The 21,046-nt window shown below is 51.2% G+C and overlaps 1 protein-coding gene across 1 annotated transcript; it reads left to right on the top strand.

Annotated features, from left to right (window-relative positions):
• Positions 1-536: 536 nt before the first annotated feature.
• On the top strand, positions 537-12,395 carry Alox12b (arachidonate 12-lipoxygenase, 12R type). Its single transcript, XM_005349796.2, has 15 exons — positions 537-806; positions 1,731-1,935; positions 5,532-5,613; positions 5,729-5,821; positions 6,037-6,159; positions 6,413-6,516; positions 6,827-6,999; positions 7,214-7,354; positions 8,708-8,911; positions 9,135-9,221; positions 9,505-9,674; positions 10,071-10,192; positions 11,475-11,575; positions 11,881-12,051; positions 12,195-12,395. Exons 1-15 carry the CDS (start codon positions 660-662, stop codon positions 12,372-12,374), a joined length of 2,103 nt encoding a protein of 700 aa, XP_005349853.1. The 5' UTR covers positions 537-659; the 3' UTR covers positions 12,375-12,395.
• The last annotated feature ends 8,651 nt before the right edge of the window (positions 12,396-21,046 follow it).

Genomic DNA, 21,046 nt, shown 5'->3' with positions numbered 1-21,046 from the left:
CTTGTGGTTGTTTAGTTCCAGCTTCAGCAGCAGTCTCCCGGACTCGTCCTGGGTTCTAACGCAAGCGCGGGAGCCCATCCCGGGGAGGACACTGGACAGCGCTGTCTGTATCACTCAGGCCTTCCAAAGCAGGTCACTTCTGACTTCGGCCAAGCTCAGCAGGGGGTGCCTGGTGCTACAGTCGAGGGGGCGAACCGGACGAAGGAGCTTATTAGTTTGATAAAGATCTGAAGTCCCTGCCCCTCCCACTCCCCCAACTTCCCTGGGGCCCTGGCTCAGCCTGGACAGCTCCCACACCCTGAAGGCTGCTTCAGCCTCAGCATCTTCAGTACGCCCTCCCAGAGGCAGACCCAGCGCCCTGCCTATGGTCCCTCCCCATCAGTTCCTATAGGGCTCAAGCGCAGACGCCTGCTCACCAGCCTCTAGCCCGGCCCCGCCCCACCTGCTCGGCTCACATTTCGCCCGCCAAGGGCAGCAGCTGCTCCCGACTCCAGAGGCATCCTCCGGGCAGTGGTTCCCGCTGACTGTTCCATCGCGGAGTTTGACCCAGTCAACTCTTCTTTCTCTGCCTGGCTTCCCTTACCTACGTTGTTTCCAACCGTGAGGTCCTAGCTATCGTGTCCGGGATTGAACTCTCTCTTGCCTCCTGAAGAGCGGCCATGGCCACCTACAAAATCAAGGTGGCCACGGGCACTGACTTCTTTTCGGGGACCCTGGACTCCATTTCACTGACCATTGTGGGAACCCAAGGAGAGAGCCATAAGCAGCTGTTGAACCACTTTGGGAGAGACTTTGCCACTGGGGCGGTAAGTGTGCGAGTCACCCAGGACAGATGGAAGCTCAGGATGGATGGAGGCATCGGGGAAGGAGCCAGAGCTGGGTCAGGAGAGTGGAGAAGCCTCTGTGGACTCCCAAGGCTCCCTCCCCCCCTCCCCCCCACAACCCTCTCTCCTCTGCTCCCTCTTCTCTCATCCCTCCCAAACAACCCATCCTTCTCCCTCCTGCTCCTGTTTCCTTGTTCTCTCTCTCTCTCTCTCTCTCTCTCTCTCTCTCTCTCTCTCTCTCCCTCCCTCCCTCCCTCCCTCTCTTCTCTCTGAGCTCATTCATCTCAGCCCTCTTCCTTAAGGTCCCTTCCATCCTTACCCCCTCTATCACCTCTTCTTTATTCTCTTTCTCAGCCAAGTTGCATCACAACTGGCTTCCATTTGCATTAAATTCTGTGACTTCAAATGGCATCCGACCAGCCTGGCCAGTGGGGACCTGCTTTGTCCTGATGGAAGCCACTCTTGGTGGTTTTGATAGCCACCTGCTCCTGTGTGACCTGAATAGGCTCCTCCATCTGTGTGGCCACTTCTGAATTCCTACTTCTTTCTTAAGAAGTAGGAGCAGGGCCTGGGGGACCCCTCATTCCACGCTAAGACTGAAGGATGCCAAGAAGGCCTGGCCTTTGACCCCTTTGTTATCAGCTCCCCAAGACTCTAAATGGCTCCTGCAGCCTCAAGTGGCTGGGGAAGAGGGCAGAAGACAGGACCTTAGGAACTGGGAAGGAGGAATAAGCCGAGGTCCTTCCTGCCTTGGGTAGATGAGCCCAGCAGAGGGCAGCCAAGTTAGAAGGCTCACAGCTGTGCCCACTCTTCAGCTCACTAACATGAGCAGGGCCTGGGTAGAGGGTAAGCCTCGTGGGAGGTCTGAGGAACTGGTCAAGTCACTCACCCCTTTGTTCTGTGCAGGTGGACGAGTACACCATGCAGTGCCAGCAGGACCTGGGGGAGCTTATCATCATCCGTCTGCACAAGGAGCCCCATTCCTTCTTACCCAAGGACCCCTGGTACTGCAGCTATGTGCAGATCTGTGCCCCCAACTGCCGTGTCTACCACTTCCCAGCTTACCAGTGGATGGATGGCTATGAGACCCTGGCACTCCGGGAGGCCACAGGTGAGCCAGCACCAGCCACCGTATCCCATGCAGTGAGTTTCCTCACACTAGCCCAGCTATGCTAGATTGGCCACTCCGGGGTCCTATCAAGCCAATCAGGAATCTCCCGCCATGGTCATCTGCAGTCACTGTCACTGTTGCTGTTCTGGGCCCAGTGTGGGGCTGCACACTGGAGGAACCCAAGTGTGTGTGGTCCAGGGACCACTATGAGCATCATGCGCAGCGGGCATCCCCAGATCACTCTTCCCCTTCATCCTTCACTCTCCCTTGGCTCCTATTGGATGCCAGGCACGCTGCAAAGACCTCTGGAGCAGGATTCGGTTTTTACAAAAGGATGCTCCATTGTTCCAGCTGAATCTGCATTCTACTTAGAAGTCTAATTAGTTTCTTAGCTCTCTGGGTCACCAAGGCGTTGCATATGGTCTGACTGTTTGAAAAAGGGTCTCTCTCTGTAGTCTTTGGCTGTCCTGGAGCTCACTGTGTAGATCAATCATCCCACAGAGATCCTCCTACCTCTGCCTCCTGAGTGCTGGGATTAAAGGCATATGCTACCATGCCAAGCCTTGTGTTTGATATTGATGCTTTTTTCTTTTTGTTTATTTTGTGTGACAGTGAAGGTCAAAGGACAATTTGTGGGAACTGGTTCTCTCTTTCTGCCATGTGATTCCTGCTGATAATAGAACATATATATTACAATTTATATAACGTATATATTGTATGTATTGTATATATGATGCTCCATTGTTCCAGCTGGATTTGTGTTCTACTCAGTAGTCCTATTAGTTTTTTATCCATATTATATTACTATTATAATATTAATATATGTTCTATATATAATATATAGTATGTATTTATATGCTAATGGGCCATTATGTTGCTCCAGAGGACTCTGCTATCCCTATGGGACACCTTAGTTTCCTAACAGGATTTATTGTTATTCCCAAAGGCCTCCTTTACCGATCAAGGGTCCTCCCTGCTCCCATAGGAGACCTTGTTCTTTATTCAGGCTTCTTGGCTCTACTGGATGGGGGGAATGACAGACCTGGTAGCAGAGCAAAGCTGCCTTGCTTTTTTGGGGGGGGAGGATGTGTCGTTGCTACTAAGGGAGAAAGCTAGGACCCGAGTGCCTGGGCTGCCCACACCCACTTCTGCCATAAGCCTTCATCCAGCCTCTTAAGGGAGCTTCCTAAGCGTGGCTGTGGCATGGCAGCAAGAGGCACATCGTATACCCCGAGACTCTACCCCTTGCAGGGCTTCTCTCTAAGGAGGAAGGGGCATAACCGAGGATGGTGGTGTCTAGAGTCTCATCCTTCGGGCAGACTACTCATTCATTTCCCTGTGCTAGAATATTCTCCTTGGAGGAGGGAATGGGGCGTACGCCGAGGGGAAAGGAGAGGCTGAGGCTGGAGAGGTAGGGCTAGGGGAGGGTGAGGATGTCATCATGAGAGTCCCTGGGGACGCAGAGTACCTTCCCATGGTGATAGGTCTGTGTGGCATGGAAGGGGATGGGCAGGGGACAGGCAGGTGACACTAGCTGGCTGGGCAAGAATGGGGTTGGGTGGGGTGGCTGCCACGCAATACCAGGGCAGGGAGACTTGAGTCATCTGCTGGGCCCTCGAAGGAGTTAGGCTTCCGCCCTGGGGATGAAGCCAGGCTGGGGATCTGGGTTGCATAACTTCAGGGGGCACCATTCCCAGAGTGCAACAGGAGGAGCTGAGGCATATGTAAATCAGAGGATGATGGATGGCAGGGTGAGGGTTCTGAGAGAAACGATGAAGCTGTCCTGATGGGCACATACCAGCCTGGGGCAGTCAGCCAGGAGGCTGGAGAGAGTCGGATCTGGAGGTTCATCTCAGTCATTTATTTCCTGGACACCTAGGCATGCTTCTGTGGTCTTTTCAGTTCTGGTACTTTTGTCTGTAAAATGAATGAATAACAGAACCTACTTCACAGTAGATGTGAACACCCACTGAGGTAACACCTCAAAGGAGCTGCAAAAGGCTTAACTGGCGAGGTTGTTACTAGGTGAGGGATGTGGTCCAGAAGCAGCCTGCCTTGGACCAAATCACAGCTTAGCTGCTTTTCATGCTAATACTGTTTTCCCCTTGTAAATGGGCACGATAGGACAGCATCTAGTTAAAGATGTTAGGGTCAGAAGTATTTTGAAATCTAGATTTTCTTTAGAACCTACATACATGTGTATGTTCATATGCGTGTATATGTACATATATATATACTATAAAACCACATATTTTGTTTTATGTAAATATAAAATATTTTTGTTTTATGTGTATGGATTTTTTTTGCATGCAATGTATACAAAAAATTTAGATCCCAACCAATGAGTTTATTGTGAAGCAGACTGGATTTCTACAGACTTTCATACTCTGGATTTGTGGGTTATTCCTCTATCTCATTAGGTTGTTCCTGTGTCGCTTATACTACATGCATGCCTAGTGCCTAAGGCCAGAGAGGGCCAGCATCCTATGGGTACTGGAAACCAAATCTGGGTCCTCTGCAAGAACAGAGAGTGCTCTTAGCTAGTCCCAGATGCCTAGATTTGTCTTTATCTTTGTAACTACAGCTTGGATATTTCTTACCTGACATGGTTGAATCAGAGCGTTTTGAATTTTTAAAAAATATTTGCATACACATGCGCTATCTCAGTGATGAGACTCAATTAGATTAGATCTGATTAGACATCAGATTTCTTTGCTTCATTTATAAGTTTGATACCTAGGCTGAAGGGATTTATAGAACACTGTAGTGTGCTTGCATTTTCTTACTGTGACATGAGGTCAGGGTGTGGAATTTTCCACTTATGATTTTCAATTGGCATCCAAGAAACTTAAGATTTGGAAATATTTTGGATTTTTAGACTAGAAATCTCTCTGTCTGTCTGTCTGTCTCTCTCTCTCACACACACACACATGAAGTATGTGAAAATTCTATCACTAGGGTATTTCTAATGACACATACTAATATTTCTAATCAAAACTATAGTTATGTTGGGTGAGTGAAATAGACTATACATAATCCCAGACATAGTGGTGCCCGCCTGCAATCCCAGCACTTGGAAGATTGAGGCAAGAGGAACATGATTTCCAGACTAGCCTGGAATACATATAGAAATCCTGTACAAACAAATCCTATATGTAGCTTCAGGTAAACTTAGATCCCAGCCAATGAGTTTATCGTGAAGCAGATTGGATTTCTAGAGACTTTCGCATTCTGGATTTCTGGAAAGGGAGTTATTCATCTATCTCATTAGGTTGTTCTTGTGTAGCTTAAATTATTAGTATAAACATAGTGTGTTAGAAAGTGCCTTGCATGTGAATTCTCCAGAACTATTGGTTACCATGACTTCAGTGGGGCTAGAAGGGGGACTTCATAGAGAGCTTGAAGGGTAGATTAGGACTATGGGGCAGATTTTATCAGGGAAATGGAGCTTCTCTCTCCTACAGGGCCCTCCCCTATCCTTAGCTCCTCCTTCTGAGAGCTGACCTGGGGGATGGGTGCCTTCTCTTTGAAGACAGCAGGGGTGGGCAAGGGACAGGGACAGCCTTGAACCTCCTTCCTCTCTGGTCTCCCTACAGGAAAGACTACAGCAGATGACACACTCCCCATCCTTTTGGAACACAGACAAGAAGAGATCAGAGCCAAGAAGGACTTCTACCAGTGAGTGGGAGGGTGCCATGGGAGGTTCAGAGCTTGGTGGTGGGTATGGACAGCTGTGCCCTGACTGGAGTAATTCCTGGGTGTCAGGGCCCATGAACCTGGTTTTTCTTTGCAGCTGGAGGGTCTTTGTTCCTGGCCTTCCCAACTACGTGGACATTCCTAGTTATCACCCTCCTGCCAGGCGGTGCCGCAACCCCAACCGGCCTGAGTAAGGACCAGAAGCTGGCCTAGCCTCCCTCCCACAAGACCAGTACCTGTCCCTTCCTGCTTTCCTTCCACAAGACCAGTATCTGCCCCTCCCTGCTCCCCTTCCACAAGACCAGTACCTACCTCTCCCTTCTCCCTTTCCACAAGACCAGTACCTGCCCCTCCCTGCCCCCTAGATAGCAGGCTCCACACTCTAGCCCCTTTCTCTCCACACAGGTGGAATGGTTATATTCCAGGATTCCCGATTCTCATCAACATTAAGGCCACCAGGTTCTTAAACTCAAATCTTCGTTTCTCCTTCGTCAAGACAGCCTCCTTCTTCTACCGCCTAGGGCCCATGTGAGTGTGTGTGAGTGAGGGCACCTGCAGAGACGTGCCTCCCCTGCCCCCTCAGGCCAGAAAGACTGGGGGAGGCAGGGGGAGGTGGGGTGGGGGGTGACAGTGGAAAACTTGACACTTGACATTCACAGACCAGAGCAAAAAGACCCGGAGACACGGGTCACCCAGAAACTGCAGCAAGTAGGTGGCCCTGTCATTTCCCTGTGCACCTAGCTTCTCTTTAACATTCTGCTCCTTGTATCTCACCTTCTAGGGCGCTGGCCTTCAAACTGCGTGGCCTGGTGGATCGCAAACGTTCCTGGAAGAGACTAAAGGACATTAAGAATATCTTTCCTGCTACCAAGACTGTTGTCTCTGGTATGGAGAGGGTCACCCCAAGAGAACACGAGGGAGTCAGGTGGTCTTTGGGGCAAGAGGAAGCCTCATCTCATGGGGTCAGGGGTTCAGATGGGAGCAACGGAAGGGTCATTTGAGAATTAGGCGGGCGCACCCTGTTTGAGGCTTCTTGAAGATCATCATCCTGTGTCCCTTTGGCCATTCAACGCGAAGCTAGGAACTTCTTGTCCCTTCCAGACTCATCTTGATGTCCACTATTTTTTTCTTACATCTCCCCATCTCTGAGAGGGTGCCGGACTTCACCATGACATTCTTGTGTTATTTCCCCCAGAGTATGTGGCTGAACACTGGATGGAGGACAGCTTCTTTGGGTACCAGTACCTCAATGGCCTCAACCCAGGCCTGATCCGCAGATGTACCCAGCTCCCAGACAAATTCCCTGTCACAGATGAGATGGTGGCCCCGTTCCTGGGTGAGGGAACCTGCCTACAAGCAGAGCTAGAGGTGAGGCCCTCTCTGGCTTACCCGGGGCATGGTCCCTGGCTTTTTCTTGGGCATCTCCATGCCTCTCCATCGACAAGGTCCATTTGAGTCTCACCCATGCCTGCACCCCCACTTTCCTATCCCCATCCAACCACTGATCCTTGGGGGCAGTACTCTGGGTTGAAGGTACCCTACCTTAGTGACTAACTGCTTGCCCATTGTGATTTCCCTTCAGAAGGGGAACATTTACCTGGCAGACTACCGCATCTTGGAGGGCATCCCCACTGTGGAGCTCAATGGTCACAAGCAGCATCACTGTGCTCCCATCTGCTTGCTGTATTTTGGTCCTGACGGCATGATGCCCATTGCCATTCAGGTACTAAGGGAAGGTGAGGGTGGGGCTGCTGTGTGAGTGTGTGGCCAGCGCTGATCCCATGTGCCTAAATGTCTCTCTGTATGTTTATGGTTGTGTAAGCCTGTGTACTACTTGTGCATATGTGGGCAAGTACGTGTCCATGTCAGTGTGTATGCCTGTGTAAAGTCCTGCGTGCAACCCTGTGTGTGCATCTGAGAATATTCCCATGTATATGCATACCCTGACCCACATGTGGTCATGTGGAGCCTGGGATGAGAGCCATCTCCTTGCAGGTGCACACCTGGCTGTTGCCATTATGTGCCTTTATATGAGTCTGGAGCCCTGCGGTGCTCTCCTTTGTGGGCCCTAGGTGTAACATGTGTATGCTGTGAGTGTGCACATATAGATGCCCATATGCCAACGGGCCAGGCGGTTGGTTGGGGCTTGTCCTGCTGATGGCATTCCCTCATCCTCCTGCAGACCCACCTCTGCTGAAGCCCTGAGGGACTGACACTCAGTAGCTTCCTAGGCTTGCGGTCTGACAGGAGAAGCAGCCGAGGCCTCTCTTCCTCACAGATCCTCACAAGGGTCATTTAAAAATTAGAAAAAGGTTCTCTCTGGAGGCATCAGCCAAGCCCTGATGACCTGGCTCATAGGTGGGACAATGCAGGCTAAATTTCAGTGATAGCGTCCCCTCTCTCCCAGGCTCTGGAACTTGTCCAGTGCTTGCCCTGGTGGCTATGAAGGTTGTGGTAGGAAGGGTTATCAGAAGAGGGAGTTTCTCAACCAGGTCTCCCTGCCCCGCCCCGCTGTGGCTGACTTCCCTCCTCTTTTTTCCTTTTCTTCTTCCTCCTTCTCTTCTTTTTCTCCTTCTCCTCCTACCCTTTTCCCCCTTCTTTTCTTCTCCTTCTTCAGCCAGAAGCTTACTATCTAGTCCTGGCTGGCCTATAACTCACTGTGCAGACTAGGCTGACTTGGATCTCACAGAGATCCATCTGCCTCTGCCTCCAGAGTGCTGGAATTCGGGGCATGTACCATCACGTTTTGATGCCCGAAGTTGCTGCTGCTGCTGCTTCTCCTTCTTCCTTTGGCTTTTCGGGACAGAGTTTCACTTCAGCTGTCCTGGAACTTGCTCAGTAGACCAGGCTGGTCTCAAACTCAGAGATCCACCTGCCTTTTTAAAGAAAGTGGGAGCTGCTGGGCAGAGGCAGGTTCAGGAAGATGGGTCGGGCACAGGGCGCAACAAGAGCCAATGTAGGGAAAGAAGAAGGACCCCAGGATGCTCAAAAGGCAGAGGGACTGGAGTACAGGACTCTTTTGCCTCCTCCAGTGGAGGTTTCTACCTTACTAACCCACCTCTTTCCCCACCCCTAGCTCAGCCAGACTCCTGGGCCTGACTGTCCCATCTTCCTGCCCAATGATTCTGAGTGGGACTGGCTATTGGCGAAGACGTGGGTGCGCTATGCTGAGTTCTACTGTCACGAGGCCATCGCACACTTGCTGGAGAGCCACCTCATCGGGGAAGCTTTCTGTCTGGCCCTGCTGAGGAACCTTCCCATGTGCCATCCCCTGTACAAGGTATAGGTTTGGGGGAAGGGGACTTTGAAAGCTCCTGGGTCAATTCTGTGGGTGGGGAGGGTGTCCCGTGAGCCCTGCGAGGCATCTGGGGGATCCCCAGAGAGGGCTTGTAGTGGGAATCTTCCCAAAGTGTGTGGGGGTCTGATGGAGCAGGAGTAGGGGTGCTGAGGTCCTTGGGAGCAATCTCAACTCTCCTCATTGTCTCCTTGCCCTTCCTGCCCAGCTCCTCATTCCTCACACCAGATACAACGTCCAGATCAACAGCATTGGGCGGGCCCTCCTTCTCAACAAGGGGGGCCTCTCTGCCAGGGTAAGACTCTTGCCCCCCACTCCAGCATGACACTTGTTTTCTTCTGGCCTTTGCAGTTAGTCTTCAAACGGAGCGCTACTTGTTTAAGATTCTGGGGGTGGGGAAAGGGGCAGCGTTTGAGAGGATGTTTTGGGGGATACGGAGACAGGACTTGGAATGTAAAGGTCCCTGGCCCTTGGGCAGCCTAGGCCCAGGCCCAGAGTGGGTCCCAGAGGGACTGACATAGTATAGCATTTAGGAGGCAGGCTCAGAGGAATGCTCATATAATTCTTTCTTCCTCAAGGCCATGTCCCTGGGCCTAGAGGGTTTCGCGCAGGTGATGGTTCGGGCTCTGTCTGAGCTCACCTACAAAAGCCTCTGCATCCCCAATGACTTTGTGGAGCGTGGGGTCCAGGACCTGCCTGGGTATTATTTCCGTGATGACAGTTTGGCCGTGTGGTATGCCATGGAGAGGTGAGGTGGGGACAGCAGCAGGTGGTACTCAGGGGGACAGACACCTGGAAGTGTTGGAGGGGTGTGGGGACCTTTAAGGACCTGGGCTTGGGTGTTTCCTGGGTCTTGGGGTTGTTCATCCATCTGCTGCCTGTGCCTGATGGACTGGATCATGCTTGCTTTGGCTTCCAGTCTAGATTCGGAGCTGCTTGAGAGCCCGCCCCCCCTCCGGCTCTGTCTGGGAAAGAAAGAGTAACTTTGTATACACTTTACAAAAAATTTAAGTAGTTTCTGGTCTTGTTCATAACCACCAATGGCCTTGCCTACTACAGGCCTGGGGTGGCGCTGTGGCCAGCCAAAGCCAGGTGACCTGAGGATGTGGGAGAAACTCTTACTGAGGCTCCATCTTCCTGGCAGGTATGTGACAGAGATCATCACTTACTATTACCCGAACGACGCAGCTGTGGAGGGTGACCCGGAACTGCAGTGCTGGGTGCAGGAGATATTCAAGGAGTGCCTCTTGGAACGCGAGAGCTCAGGTACCGGCATGGGAGCCCAGAGGGACCTGGGACTCAGGGGACATCTCCAGGCGTGTCCTTTCCTTGTTTGTGCCTGCCTCCCTGTAGGCCGAAGAAGGCCCAAGCACTCTTCTGTCTAGGATCGGCACAGGACCTTGCCCTGAGCCTTAGAGCAGCAGCTGGGGTTGGAGCGACAAAGCACCTGTGCCTTGTCTGAGCTCAGGGCTACACCTTGTCTCTGCTGAGACCTGGCAGTGTCCCTGGAAACAAGCTTTTGTGGATTTGGAAATAAGTTGTGACGTTCAGTGAGAAAGGACAGTATATGGTGGTCGAGGAGCTAGGGTGAGGGTGGGGGTGGCGGACTCTAGGAGAGGAGTGGAAAGCATCATGAGGTCATAATACTTAAAGACACTTAGGGACACACTCTGCAAATGCTTCGATGCACTGCTGCTGGCTACTGAGGCTGAAAAGGGGACCAAGACAGGTCCTGGTGTCACCTCCGAGATGCTCATGGACTGGCCTGAAGGGATGCACCGGTGAACAGGCATTTCCACCATGGCAGAACCAGAGCAGTTTAGGGGAGCCTGAGGCGAGAAGGAAGGATCTGGACGAGGCCAAGGAGGCAGTTCACCCAGTGGGGAGTAGTGGGTGCATAGTGGGCGTGAGGAGGCCACAAGTCATGGTCTGGCTGAGATTGCTCATCTTGGGTGACGTTTAGCAAGAGCTGGGATGAGGTCAGCATGTGTCCTTTCCTGAGGGAGGGGCACATGAGGAGGGGCTGCTGAGTGTCAGCTGCATGTAGAAAAACCCAAAAGCTAGAGGGGGCATAGGGAATACGGTCCTCCTGCTGCTGGGGCTGAGGGTGGAGGTCAGCAGACTTCTGGAAGCGGATATCAAGCCATGTATCCTGGTTGAGGAATCTGGGACTATCCTGAGTCACTGAGAATTCTGCAAAAAAGCTAAGACTTATGTGTTAAAATATCGGCCCACGCAGATGTGTGCCGGACAGTTTAGGATGATGTTTTGATATCCAGGAGGGAGGTGACGGGGGAGGGGGGGCTTAAGTAAGACAAGTGAGGATGCAACCCAGAGCTAGCTAAGGACTGGAGAAGACAGTGTAGTCCTGGGCTGGATCGGGAAGAAGGTTTTTGGCCACAGGAGGGCAGAGCAGGTTGAAGGAGGGAACCTAGGTCGCCACCCACTCTATTGACAAGATAGGGTGAGCTGGGAGTAGAGGTGCCCTCTGCTGGGCATCAGCCTGGTCTGCGATTAACATGGCATGGTCTGTTCCACCATCCCTCAGGCTTTCCCACCTGCTTGCGAACTATACCTGAGCTGATCGAGTATGTCACGATGGTCATGTACACCTGCTCCGCCAGGCATGCAGCTGTCAACACGGGCCAGGTACCTCAGCCCCAGTTCCCCTAAACAGTGGGTTCCAAGCCCAAGCCACACTCAGTCTATCTATCCCTGGTCCAACCCCAGCTTGTCTCAACAGACTCCCTCTTCAACCTCAGTGCCAGTTGTAGCCCTGGCCCAGTTTCTCTGCCCCACCAGCCTACAGGCCCATCAGTGATACCAGCTCCACCGATCCAACCCAGGGTCTTCTGGGGCAGGGGTCCAAGTCAACCACCGGAGAGGGTGCCCAGGCTTGGTTGGCGGGAACCAGGTATTTTCTCACCCAGAACACCTCTTCTCCTCCACTCCAGCTAGAGTTCACCTCTTGGATGCCCAACTTCCCGTCGTCCATGCGGAACCCCCCGATGCAGGCCAAGGGGCTGACTACTCTGCAGACCTACATGGACACTTTGCCGGATGTGAAGACCACGTGCATCGTGCTCCTAGTGCTCTGGACTCTCTGCCGGGAGCCTGACGACAGGGTGCGGGGCTCTTGAGCATGGGCGGGGGTGTGGCAAGGATGCTTGAGGGGTGTCAGGGACAGGAAGCAGGAAGTGGGAGGCCACAGGAAGGATCGGGTAAGATGGCTTGGCTTTGTCTCAGCACCTGGTTCTTTGTCCTGCAGCGGCCGCTTGGCCACTTCCCAGACATCCATTTTGTGGAGGAGGCCCCTCGGAGGAGTATTGAGTCTTTCCGTCAGAACCTCGCCCAGATCTCTCACAACATCCGCCAACGCAATAAGTGCCTCACCATCCCGTACTACTACCTGGACCCGGTGCTGATTGAGAACAGCATTTCCATCTAGTTCCACCCTACCTTTCCACACACTAACTCCTATTTTCCAATAAAATTACTTCAAACACTGTCCTCGCGCTGGGAGTGTCTGCTGGTTTCCCAGGCAGCAGGCCGTGGTCTGGGGGATCACATACACGGCTATGCTGTTCTTTGCCATCCAGGTAGGCATAGGGCAGCGCCAGGTTCCATTTCCAGGTTCCATTCCTAAATAGCCCTAGAGATTCAGGCCAGGCCGTTTCTGCCGTGGAGCGTCCTCGTCTAAATGCTTGCCTAGGTAGGTGCCCAGACACTGCTGAGGGTGCAGAGGGAAGAAAAAACCACTGGGACCTGGATCCCACCTCTCAGCTCACAGTTCTGGTCCCTCCAAAGTGCCCATCTACAGAGACTTCGTTACCCAATCCCTATGTAGAGGAGCCAGACCCCAAGATGAGCCCAACTTGAAACATAAGCCAAAATGGACAAAAGATCATCAGTCAACAAGAAACCCCAACTACCCCCAACTCAGATACAAGACTCAGCTCCACCTTCCCGGAACCCATATTACTCAAAGTCCCACCTGCAAGCTCCTGTGAGTCACTCCAAGGTACCCATCCTGCCAAGGGCATTCTTCAAGTAACCTACTGTCCCCAAGGTCTCTTCTCTATTGTCCCAAGACTCCCTCCCATCCCCACCTTGGACTTTGCTTCCTTTCATGGCTGATGTCCTGGTAGGACACAAGAGCATGGGTCACGGCATTGAGCTCAGGAAGTGAGGCTCTCAAGTCGGCCTGACTTTTGGTGGTGGGTAGGGGTAGCGGCATGATGGGTAGGAATATTGGACATCCAAGGACTGAAGTCAAGCTGACACCCCAAATTTAGTCAGCACAGATCCACTTGTTGTGCCCAGAGTCAGGACCCTCCAAACCACCAAGAGACCAGATCCAACGCAAAAGCAAAGAGTTATTATTATTATTATTATTATTATTATTATTATTCCAGCATGCTGGAGCTGATCATCCTTTACAAAGGCAGAATGGCAATCACCCAGAGAGGGAGGTGGGGGCTTCTTTTAAACCTCACTGATGGGGGTGTCTAAGGAAGTTGGGTCATTTTAGCTATGATTGGCTTAAGCAAGTGGAAATCATATTAGTACACTTTAATTGATCAGAGCTAGTCAGGGGTTAGTCAGGGCTACAGTTTTCCATTTTTTTTTTTTTTGGAGGCCTGGGACAGGCCCTATTCTTGAGCTGCTGTTGGGGTGTTGTGGACTGATTGTCCTTTATTCATGGCTCTTCCTCAGAAACTGCTGTTCAGTCTCAGGAAAGTGAAACTGAGACCTGATCTCTGAGAGAAGACTGAGCAGCGGTTATGACATTGGCTTGGTCCTTTCACACTGGAGCCTGTGCACAGTCCCCTCCTGGGATGCTGTTTGCCACCCTAGATGTGATACCGATTCATCTGGCCACTGAACAAGGGACTATGACCAAGTAAGATCACATGAGGCCAGCGCAGCTGGGGTCACGGAAGGCAGCTGGGAGGAGAGAACCTAGCTGAGGCCTGCCAGGAGGCTGTCATGGGGAACCGGAATCTACAGGTGTATAACAGTTTTCCCCAAGACTGAAACATTCTACATTAGAAATTCCAAGTTAGGATAGAAAGTAAGCAACTCAAAATGGCTTCAGGAAGTCCCTGAAACCCACCAGATCCTCCAGGCCCTTCCCACCCCCAAAAGTATACAAGCAATAAAGAGGCCAGCTAGTCACTCGCAGAGAAGCCAAACTGGGAAGAGGACTTTCCAGTAAGCCCAGCCACTTGGAAAGAGCAGAGCGCAGAGCAGCTGTCTGGAAAGGGTGCTCTCCAACCCATTGAGCTGCCTGCAGTCTGTGCAGTGTGTTTCAGGATCCCAGTTTTTATGTTTCCCATGCTGCAGTGGGCTTTGGTGACGAAGTGTCTTTGAGTCACTTCTGCTCCTGTAAGTAACCTCAGTAAAACTCATTGGTTTACCAAGCTGGACTTTGACTTTGGTGGTTTCTGTTCTTTAGTCTGTCGTGGGCTTCCTTCTGTGTGATTAGGTACGTGGTGAAAGTGTGTGTGCCTGCCCTCGTGTGTGTGTCTGTGTGTTGCATCTCCCCGGGTCAGCAAGTCAGGGCGCTGGCAGATGGTAGAAGACAGCTCATCCCCAGGTCAGCCACAGCTGCTGCCAATGTTGCAGCTCCTAGTTTGGATTTTTTTGCTACTTGTTTTATGTTGTGGTCTTTAGCCTGCGTCTTGATGTAAAGGTTTGGGTCGGATAGCACTGCCCACCCTGCTGAGGTCTTTGGCAGTTCTATCATAACTCTCTCCTTGACTTCTGCACACAGACATGGAGCAGCCTCGGGGGAATACTTGCCTAGCCAGGGGCAGAGACGGAGAAAAAGAGTCTGAGTTTGGCTGGGTAGGGCATGCTTCAGGACCTGGGGATGCTTCAGTTCTATCAGCATCAGGATATCTGGGATGCTGTTCTTGGCCAGACCTCAGGTTCTGTTGACTTCATAGGGCAACTGTAGGAGAGTTTGTTTGTTTCTGGAGAACTGAGCAGGCTGAGCATGGGCTGAGGACTCTAGGGACCAGCAGCCTCCCAAACAGCTCACCAATATTTCTGCCGCCTTTTGTTAGCTCGTGGGTTACAGTAGGCACAGAGCACAGAGTCGCTGCCCCATCAGATGAGTTTTGGAAGAACAGAATGAGAGGTGCTGTATCCACTCCTTACCTTCCCCGACTCCCCTCGCCCCCCCCCCCGGGTCCTTGTGAGGTGAGGATTCCTGGGACTGGATGTTATAGATAGTTGTGAACAGCCGTGTGGGTGCTGAGAGTCCAACCCCGAACCCCTCCTGTCCAAACCCCCAAATCACTGCTCCCCATCATACCCTCAATTATGTGGTCAGACAGACCCATGGCAATTCTGGCCTGCTTTGCCTCTCAGACAGGGCCCAGGCCCTGTCCCCCTCATCTGTCCCCTTTCCCCATCATCAAGTCCCCCCCTCCTCAAACCACTAGAAGCAGCCTAATAGGAGATCTGGGGTCCCAGCTGGAACCAGAGATAGTTTTGGGTCTTGTTCCTTGGAGATAGGGGCCCTATGTGCATGTACACGTAACAGCCCCTCATGGTTCTTCCTGGTGATGGGTCACCTCTAAGTCCTCCTCCTGGGGGCAGTAGACGACAGAGTGGACGGTGAGCTGTGGTAAGTAGGCCCAGGGGCTCCTGCATTCTCCTCACACAGATTAAATCTTTTCCGCAGTTGTTCAGCAGCTAAAGGATGGGACTCTTGCACAATCCTCGCTAGGCTTACTGACACCTTTGTCCTGGGTACCCAAGCCCTGGCAGGAGCTGGTGGCCACACCCACCTGGTACTTGGCCATGGCTGGTGGTTCAGGTGTGTAGGTGTCTCAGGAGCCCAGGCAGGGTTGGGTCTGGAAGGAACTCACATTGTGGGGGCCTTGAGAGTATTTGGGGTGACAGGGCAGGTGGTTCTGGAGAAACCTGTGCACTTAATTGACTTCGACTCTGTGCCCTGCGGAGGTGTATCTATTGAAAGGTGTTGTGCCAGCCCCGTTCCCAAACCCTCCCCTTGCTCCAGGGCATGAGGGATTGTGGGTGGGATCTCAAGAGATGTCTATTATCTATAGCTCAACCCCAAGCCCTCAGCTAACCTTAGCTCTTTTTGGCTGCCACCTTGATGTTCTGGGCTTGTCTCTCTGGGCCTAGGGAGGACTGGGTTTATTTTCTGCTTCAGGGATACTCTGTGGTCCCTGTCGAGCTGGCTCGGATTGGCTCCCCTGCAACCCAAATTGGGGCCTCCTCTTTGTCGCCATCTTATGAACCCCCAGCCTGGTAGGCAGAGTCTCTGTGAACCCACTTGGAGTAGCAGACACTGAGTTACTCCCTGCTAGTTTTTGTCCCTGTCCTAGGCCTCAGGCATTATCAAGTGTGGGGTCCTGGGTAGGAAGTGCCGCCTGGATGGGGTAGGGTGGTGTGGTGGGATGCAAAGACAGGGAGGAAGCTAACAGGAGGAGACCGAAGAGACGAGGTCCTAGATCACTATCTAGGTGGCACGTGGACCCCTCCCTCCAACCGATTAAAGAATAATTCTCAAAATAATTAAACGCAAGTTGAAGAGTTGGCTCAGTTGGCAAGGCGCTTGCTGTGTAAGCACAGGGCTTGAGTTTCTATCCCCAGACCCACTCCAAAGCCTGGTATAGTGTGTGCTTGTGAGTGGAGATAGGAGGGTCCCAGGGATGTTGGGGGCCAGTCTGTGAGCTCCAGCTTCAGCCTCAATCTGCCTGAAAAACAAGGTAGCAACAAAGGAAGATGAAAAGTCTCAGGTATGGAGTTGGGGGGGTACTCAGACCAATCGTTGGGGGATAAGAAGTTCATCAGAAAGCCCAGCATGATGGTGTACAACTTTAATCCCAGCACTCGGGAGGCAGAGGCAGGAGGATCTCTGAGTTCAAGCCCAGCCTGGTGTATAGAGTGAATTCCAGGACAGCCAGAGCTACACAGAGAAACCCTGTCTAGAAAAGCAGAAAACAAACAACCAAATTACTGGGTTTACAAACACAACTAATCATCACTGCCTTACTGGACACTAGACAACTGAGTTGTCTGTTTTACTGAGTAGAACCCATTTGACTTTCTGAAGGACCCATCTAACATGAGCTTCACAGAGTCTGAAGTCTTTATTGATAATGAGCAGCAAAGATAAACAATGCCACATTTCCCTAGAAAACAGATGTCCTTAGGATGAGCTGGGGCTGGAGAGACGGCTCAGCAGTTAACAGCACTGGCTGCTCTTCTATAGGTCAGGGGTTTGATTCCCAGCACCACCTCTATGGCTGTTCACAACTACCTGTAACTCCAGTTCCAGGGGATCTGATACCTTCCTCTGGCCTCACCAGCAGTAGACACACAGGGGTGCAGGCAAACACACACACACACACACAAGCAGTTGTCCTCTTAATTTGTCAGTTTGGGGGTCTGGGGAAGGTTCTTCAGTGGTCTTAAGGACAGGATAGAAAGAGGGAAATTATGGGGGAATGGGCAGGGAAAGGAACCTGCCACCCTGGAGTCTGGCTGAAGCTTCTCATTGTTTGACAAACAAGATTCCTACATTTGCTGTGAAGGTTGCTGACGTAGACTTAATATTCCTTTCTTAATTTTTTTTTTCTTCGAGACAGGGTTTCTCTGTGGTTTTTTTTTGGAGCCTGTCCTGGAACTAGCTCTTGTAGACCAGGCTGGTCTCGAACTCACAGAGATCCGCCTGCCTCTGCCTCCCAAGTGCTGGGATTAAAGGCGTGCGCCACCAACGCCTGGCCAAACTTCAACATTTTTTTTAATATTTATTTATTTATTATACAATATTCTGTCTGCTTATGTGCCTGCAGGCCAGAAGAGGGCGCCAGACCTCATTACAGATGATTGTGAGCCACCATGTGGTTGCTGGGAATTGAACTCAGGACCTTTGGAAGAGCAGGCAATGCTCTTAACCACTGAGCCATCTCTCCAGCCCCCTCCTTTCTTAATTTTTTAAAATAGATTTATTATGTATACAATGTTCCACCTGCATGTACACCTGTATGCCAGAAGAGGGCACCAGATCTCATTACAAATGGTTATGAGCCATCATGTGGTTGCTGGGAACTGAACTCAGGACCTCTGGAAGAGCAGTCAAAGTGCTTAACCTCTGAGCCATCTCTCCAGCTCCCTTTCTTAAATTTTTAAAAAGATTGTTTTTATTAAGGATATGACTCTGTGGGTACCCATAGAGGTCAAAAGAGGGAGTCAGATCCTCTGAAACCAGAGTCATGAGCTACCCATCCTGGAAGTGAACTTGGCGCCTCTACAGTAACAGGAAGTACTTCTTACTCTTAAACCCCTACCTGTCACAGAAGTGCCAATCAACCAATCAGCCTCGTAGAATCTTTAACACAGCCGTGGCTCGCCCCGCCCCCGCCCCTTCCCGGGAACTTGCCTTTGCTCTTTGCTCACTTTTAACTGGTCGTGCCGCCAGGCTTCCTCCACACACTGTTTTACATGGCACTTTGTTGCCCCTCATGAGGGAAATAGCCATTTTTCCTCCCTTAGCCATTTCTTGTTCTCGTGTCAGCTGCTGTGCGATCCAGAGGCAGCTGGTGTTCTCCGGCAACACGCTGATCCGAACTGCCGGCCTAGCGCGCTGACACGCTCCGGCTAGAAACTGAGGTCTTCCTTTCAGCATCTTGCAGAAAGTGTCACCTCCTGTTCACAGCTGAAGGTCGGTGGCCAAGGCAACTGTTAGTGGAGTCTGATATAAAAAGAGAGCACAGGCAGCCTGCCATAGTCTGTCAGGGTGACAAGCGACTGTAGAGATTCTCTCTGGCTTGATACCTCACCCAGGGGAAAAGCGTCCATATACTGTGAGCACTCCTCCTGGCCCCCACTCTCCTCTGTCCTGGAGCAGGGCAGAGCAGAGGAGGTGTGGCCGCATTGTGCCCACCAGCCTGATCTTTTTTTTCCCCCTCAGTGTTGCACCCTCTGCCTCCTGGGGCGGCAAGGAGCGTATGGTTGGCTTCTGCACTTAACCGCTCCCCTTGTCAGACTTCCTGATTCGAGAAACTTGTGGATGAGTCTTCCCTTTCTGTTTACTATTTCTAGAGAGCTGACTGAAGTCCTGGAAGTCCCAAAAAGTTGGGCCTGATCTCCTGTCTGTCTTCAATTAAAGAGAAAAGAAATATTTTTTTTTAAATGGGGAAAGAGCTCTATTGGGCCAGGGAAGAGCTAAATTGGAAAAGTGCTTGCTCAGTGCGGGGAATGTGAAAGAAACAGACTGTATTTTCTATGAGCAGTTAAGAAGAGAGTCGCGCCACACTGAAAGAAAACAGTAAAAACGCCACCGTGAAAATCCTCCCGCGACAGCATTTTCCTGAAGCCAAAATATGTGTTCAAGACTGTACACTGTGCTCGAAAGCTGCGTTCCTATTGATCAACAACACTGTGTTAAGTTAGCCAGTCATGTAGGAATAGGAGGCAGGCCATACTCTGGCACTCAGCGTGGGTACAAAAATCCCCGTCGTCTTAGAGATAAGAGGCTGGTGAGACCCCGCTTGCTTGCTCGTTTCCTTCTTCAGAAGTCAAATCTTTTACATTGCTGAAATACTTTGGAGTGTATGGTCGTGTGTGTGTGTGTGTGATCCCAGACCCATTTCCTACACTAAGCATGCCCTAGTTTGTTCTGCAGTACTGCTTAAAAGCCCCAGAAAGAGCTGGGCGTGGTGGCGCATGCGCATGCCTTTAAGTCCAGCCCTCTGGAGGCAGACACTGGTGTACACTGTAAGTGCTGGACAGCCAGGGCTACATAGAGAGACCCTGTCTTATACAATGAAGTAAATGATCTCGGGGAGGGGGTGATTTACATCTCCACTGTGGCACGTCGGAAAGAGAACGTATGAATGGGTGGAGCGCTGCTCCATCTTTGGCGTCCTGACAGAGGTTTAGGTTTATCTGGAGGGCAAGGAGCAGCAGACCCACGCAGTCCTGGTCCAGCGGTCTTCTAGACTTCATTGTCTCAGCTCCGTCTTTCTTGCAAGATGGTCTGACAAGCTGTCAGACTGTGTGAATCTCTTCCTGGTAGACAAGTTCCTCTTCTGGCTGCACCAAGTTTCCAGCCCTCTCCTTCTCCCAGCATGAGATTCCTGGGGAATCTGAAATCCCTTTGGTACCATTATTTCAGTTGTCTGACAGTCAAAAGGAGGGCACAAGTCTCTTTAGAATATCTTTATTCCCGTGGGCCCACTAATTTGAAAAGTTAACTCATCATTTCCTTGGGCAAATGTTAGCTGTAACAACCTTTGCTTCTCCCACGGCCAAGAGCCCAAGGACTAGCTGTGTTGTGGGGTGTGTGTGTGTGTGTGTGGTGTGTGTTTGTAAGTGATTTAGTGTGACTGAACTCAGGTCCAGAAATTCATACCATGGAGAAATCAATGTCTAAGAAAAAAATGAGAAAAGAAAGACTTTTTTTGAATGACCAAAGAATGGAGAAATGAAAACTTTTTCTTTCAGACAGACTCTGGAGAGATGGCTCAGTGGTTAAGAGCACCTAGTGTTCCTCCAGAGGATCTTAGTGCGGTTCCCAGCACACAGGAGGCTCATCACTGCCCATAGCTGTAGTTCCAGAGGATCTGGCACCCTTCTGGTCTGGTATGCAAGCACATTTGTGGCATATATGTGTAAATAAGAGAAAAAAGTAAGTCTAAAGACTCTGAACTGCAAAGAAATTGTCTCATGGCCGTGGAGTGGGGAATGATGTGAGAGAAAAGGCTAATAAAGACCAGGAGTATTCTCGTACTTCCTGGAGCTAGGTGCTGATCTCCTGGGAACTTGGGTACCATCTCATTTTGCTCCTTCCCACGCTCTCTTGTTTCCTGTCTTGGCGCTGGTGGATGGGGTGCTTTGTCAGCCTTGACCTGGGAAGAGAGAGATAAGACCGAGTTAGGTCAAGCTTCGCCAGAATTTGTCTTGGGCAAACATTTCTCAAATGATCATTGTGTGTATACTCAGAATTGACTGGAATCTGAGTGCAGGTTAAGACAACAAAGAAGAAACACACAGTATGAAGGCAGAGATGCTAACCCATCTCACCTGTTCAGCCACCCACTGAGCAGATGTAAATAAAGAGCCAAATAGAGTTTC

This window comes from Microtus ochrogaster, chromosome 7 (assembly GCF_000317375.1).
Source record: "Microtus ochrogaster isolate Prairie Vole_2 chromosome 7, MicOch1.0, whole genome shotgun sequence".
Classification (NCBI taxonomy): Eukaryota; Metazoa; Chordata; class Mammalia; order Rodentia; family Cricetidae; genus Microtus; species Microtus ochrogaster.
Note: the sequence above shows the minus strand (reverse complement) of the source record. Positions and strands in the feature narration are given on the sequence as shown.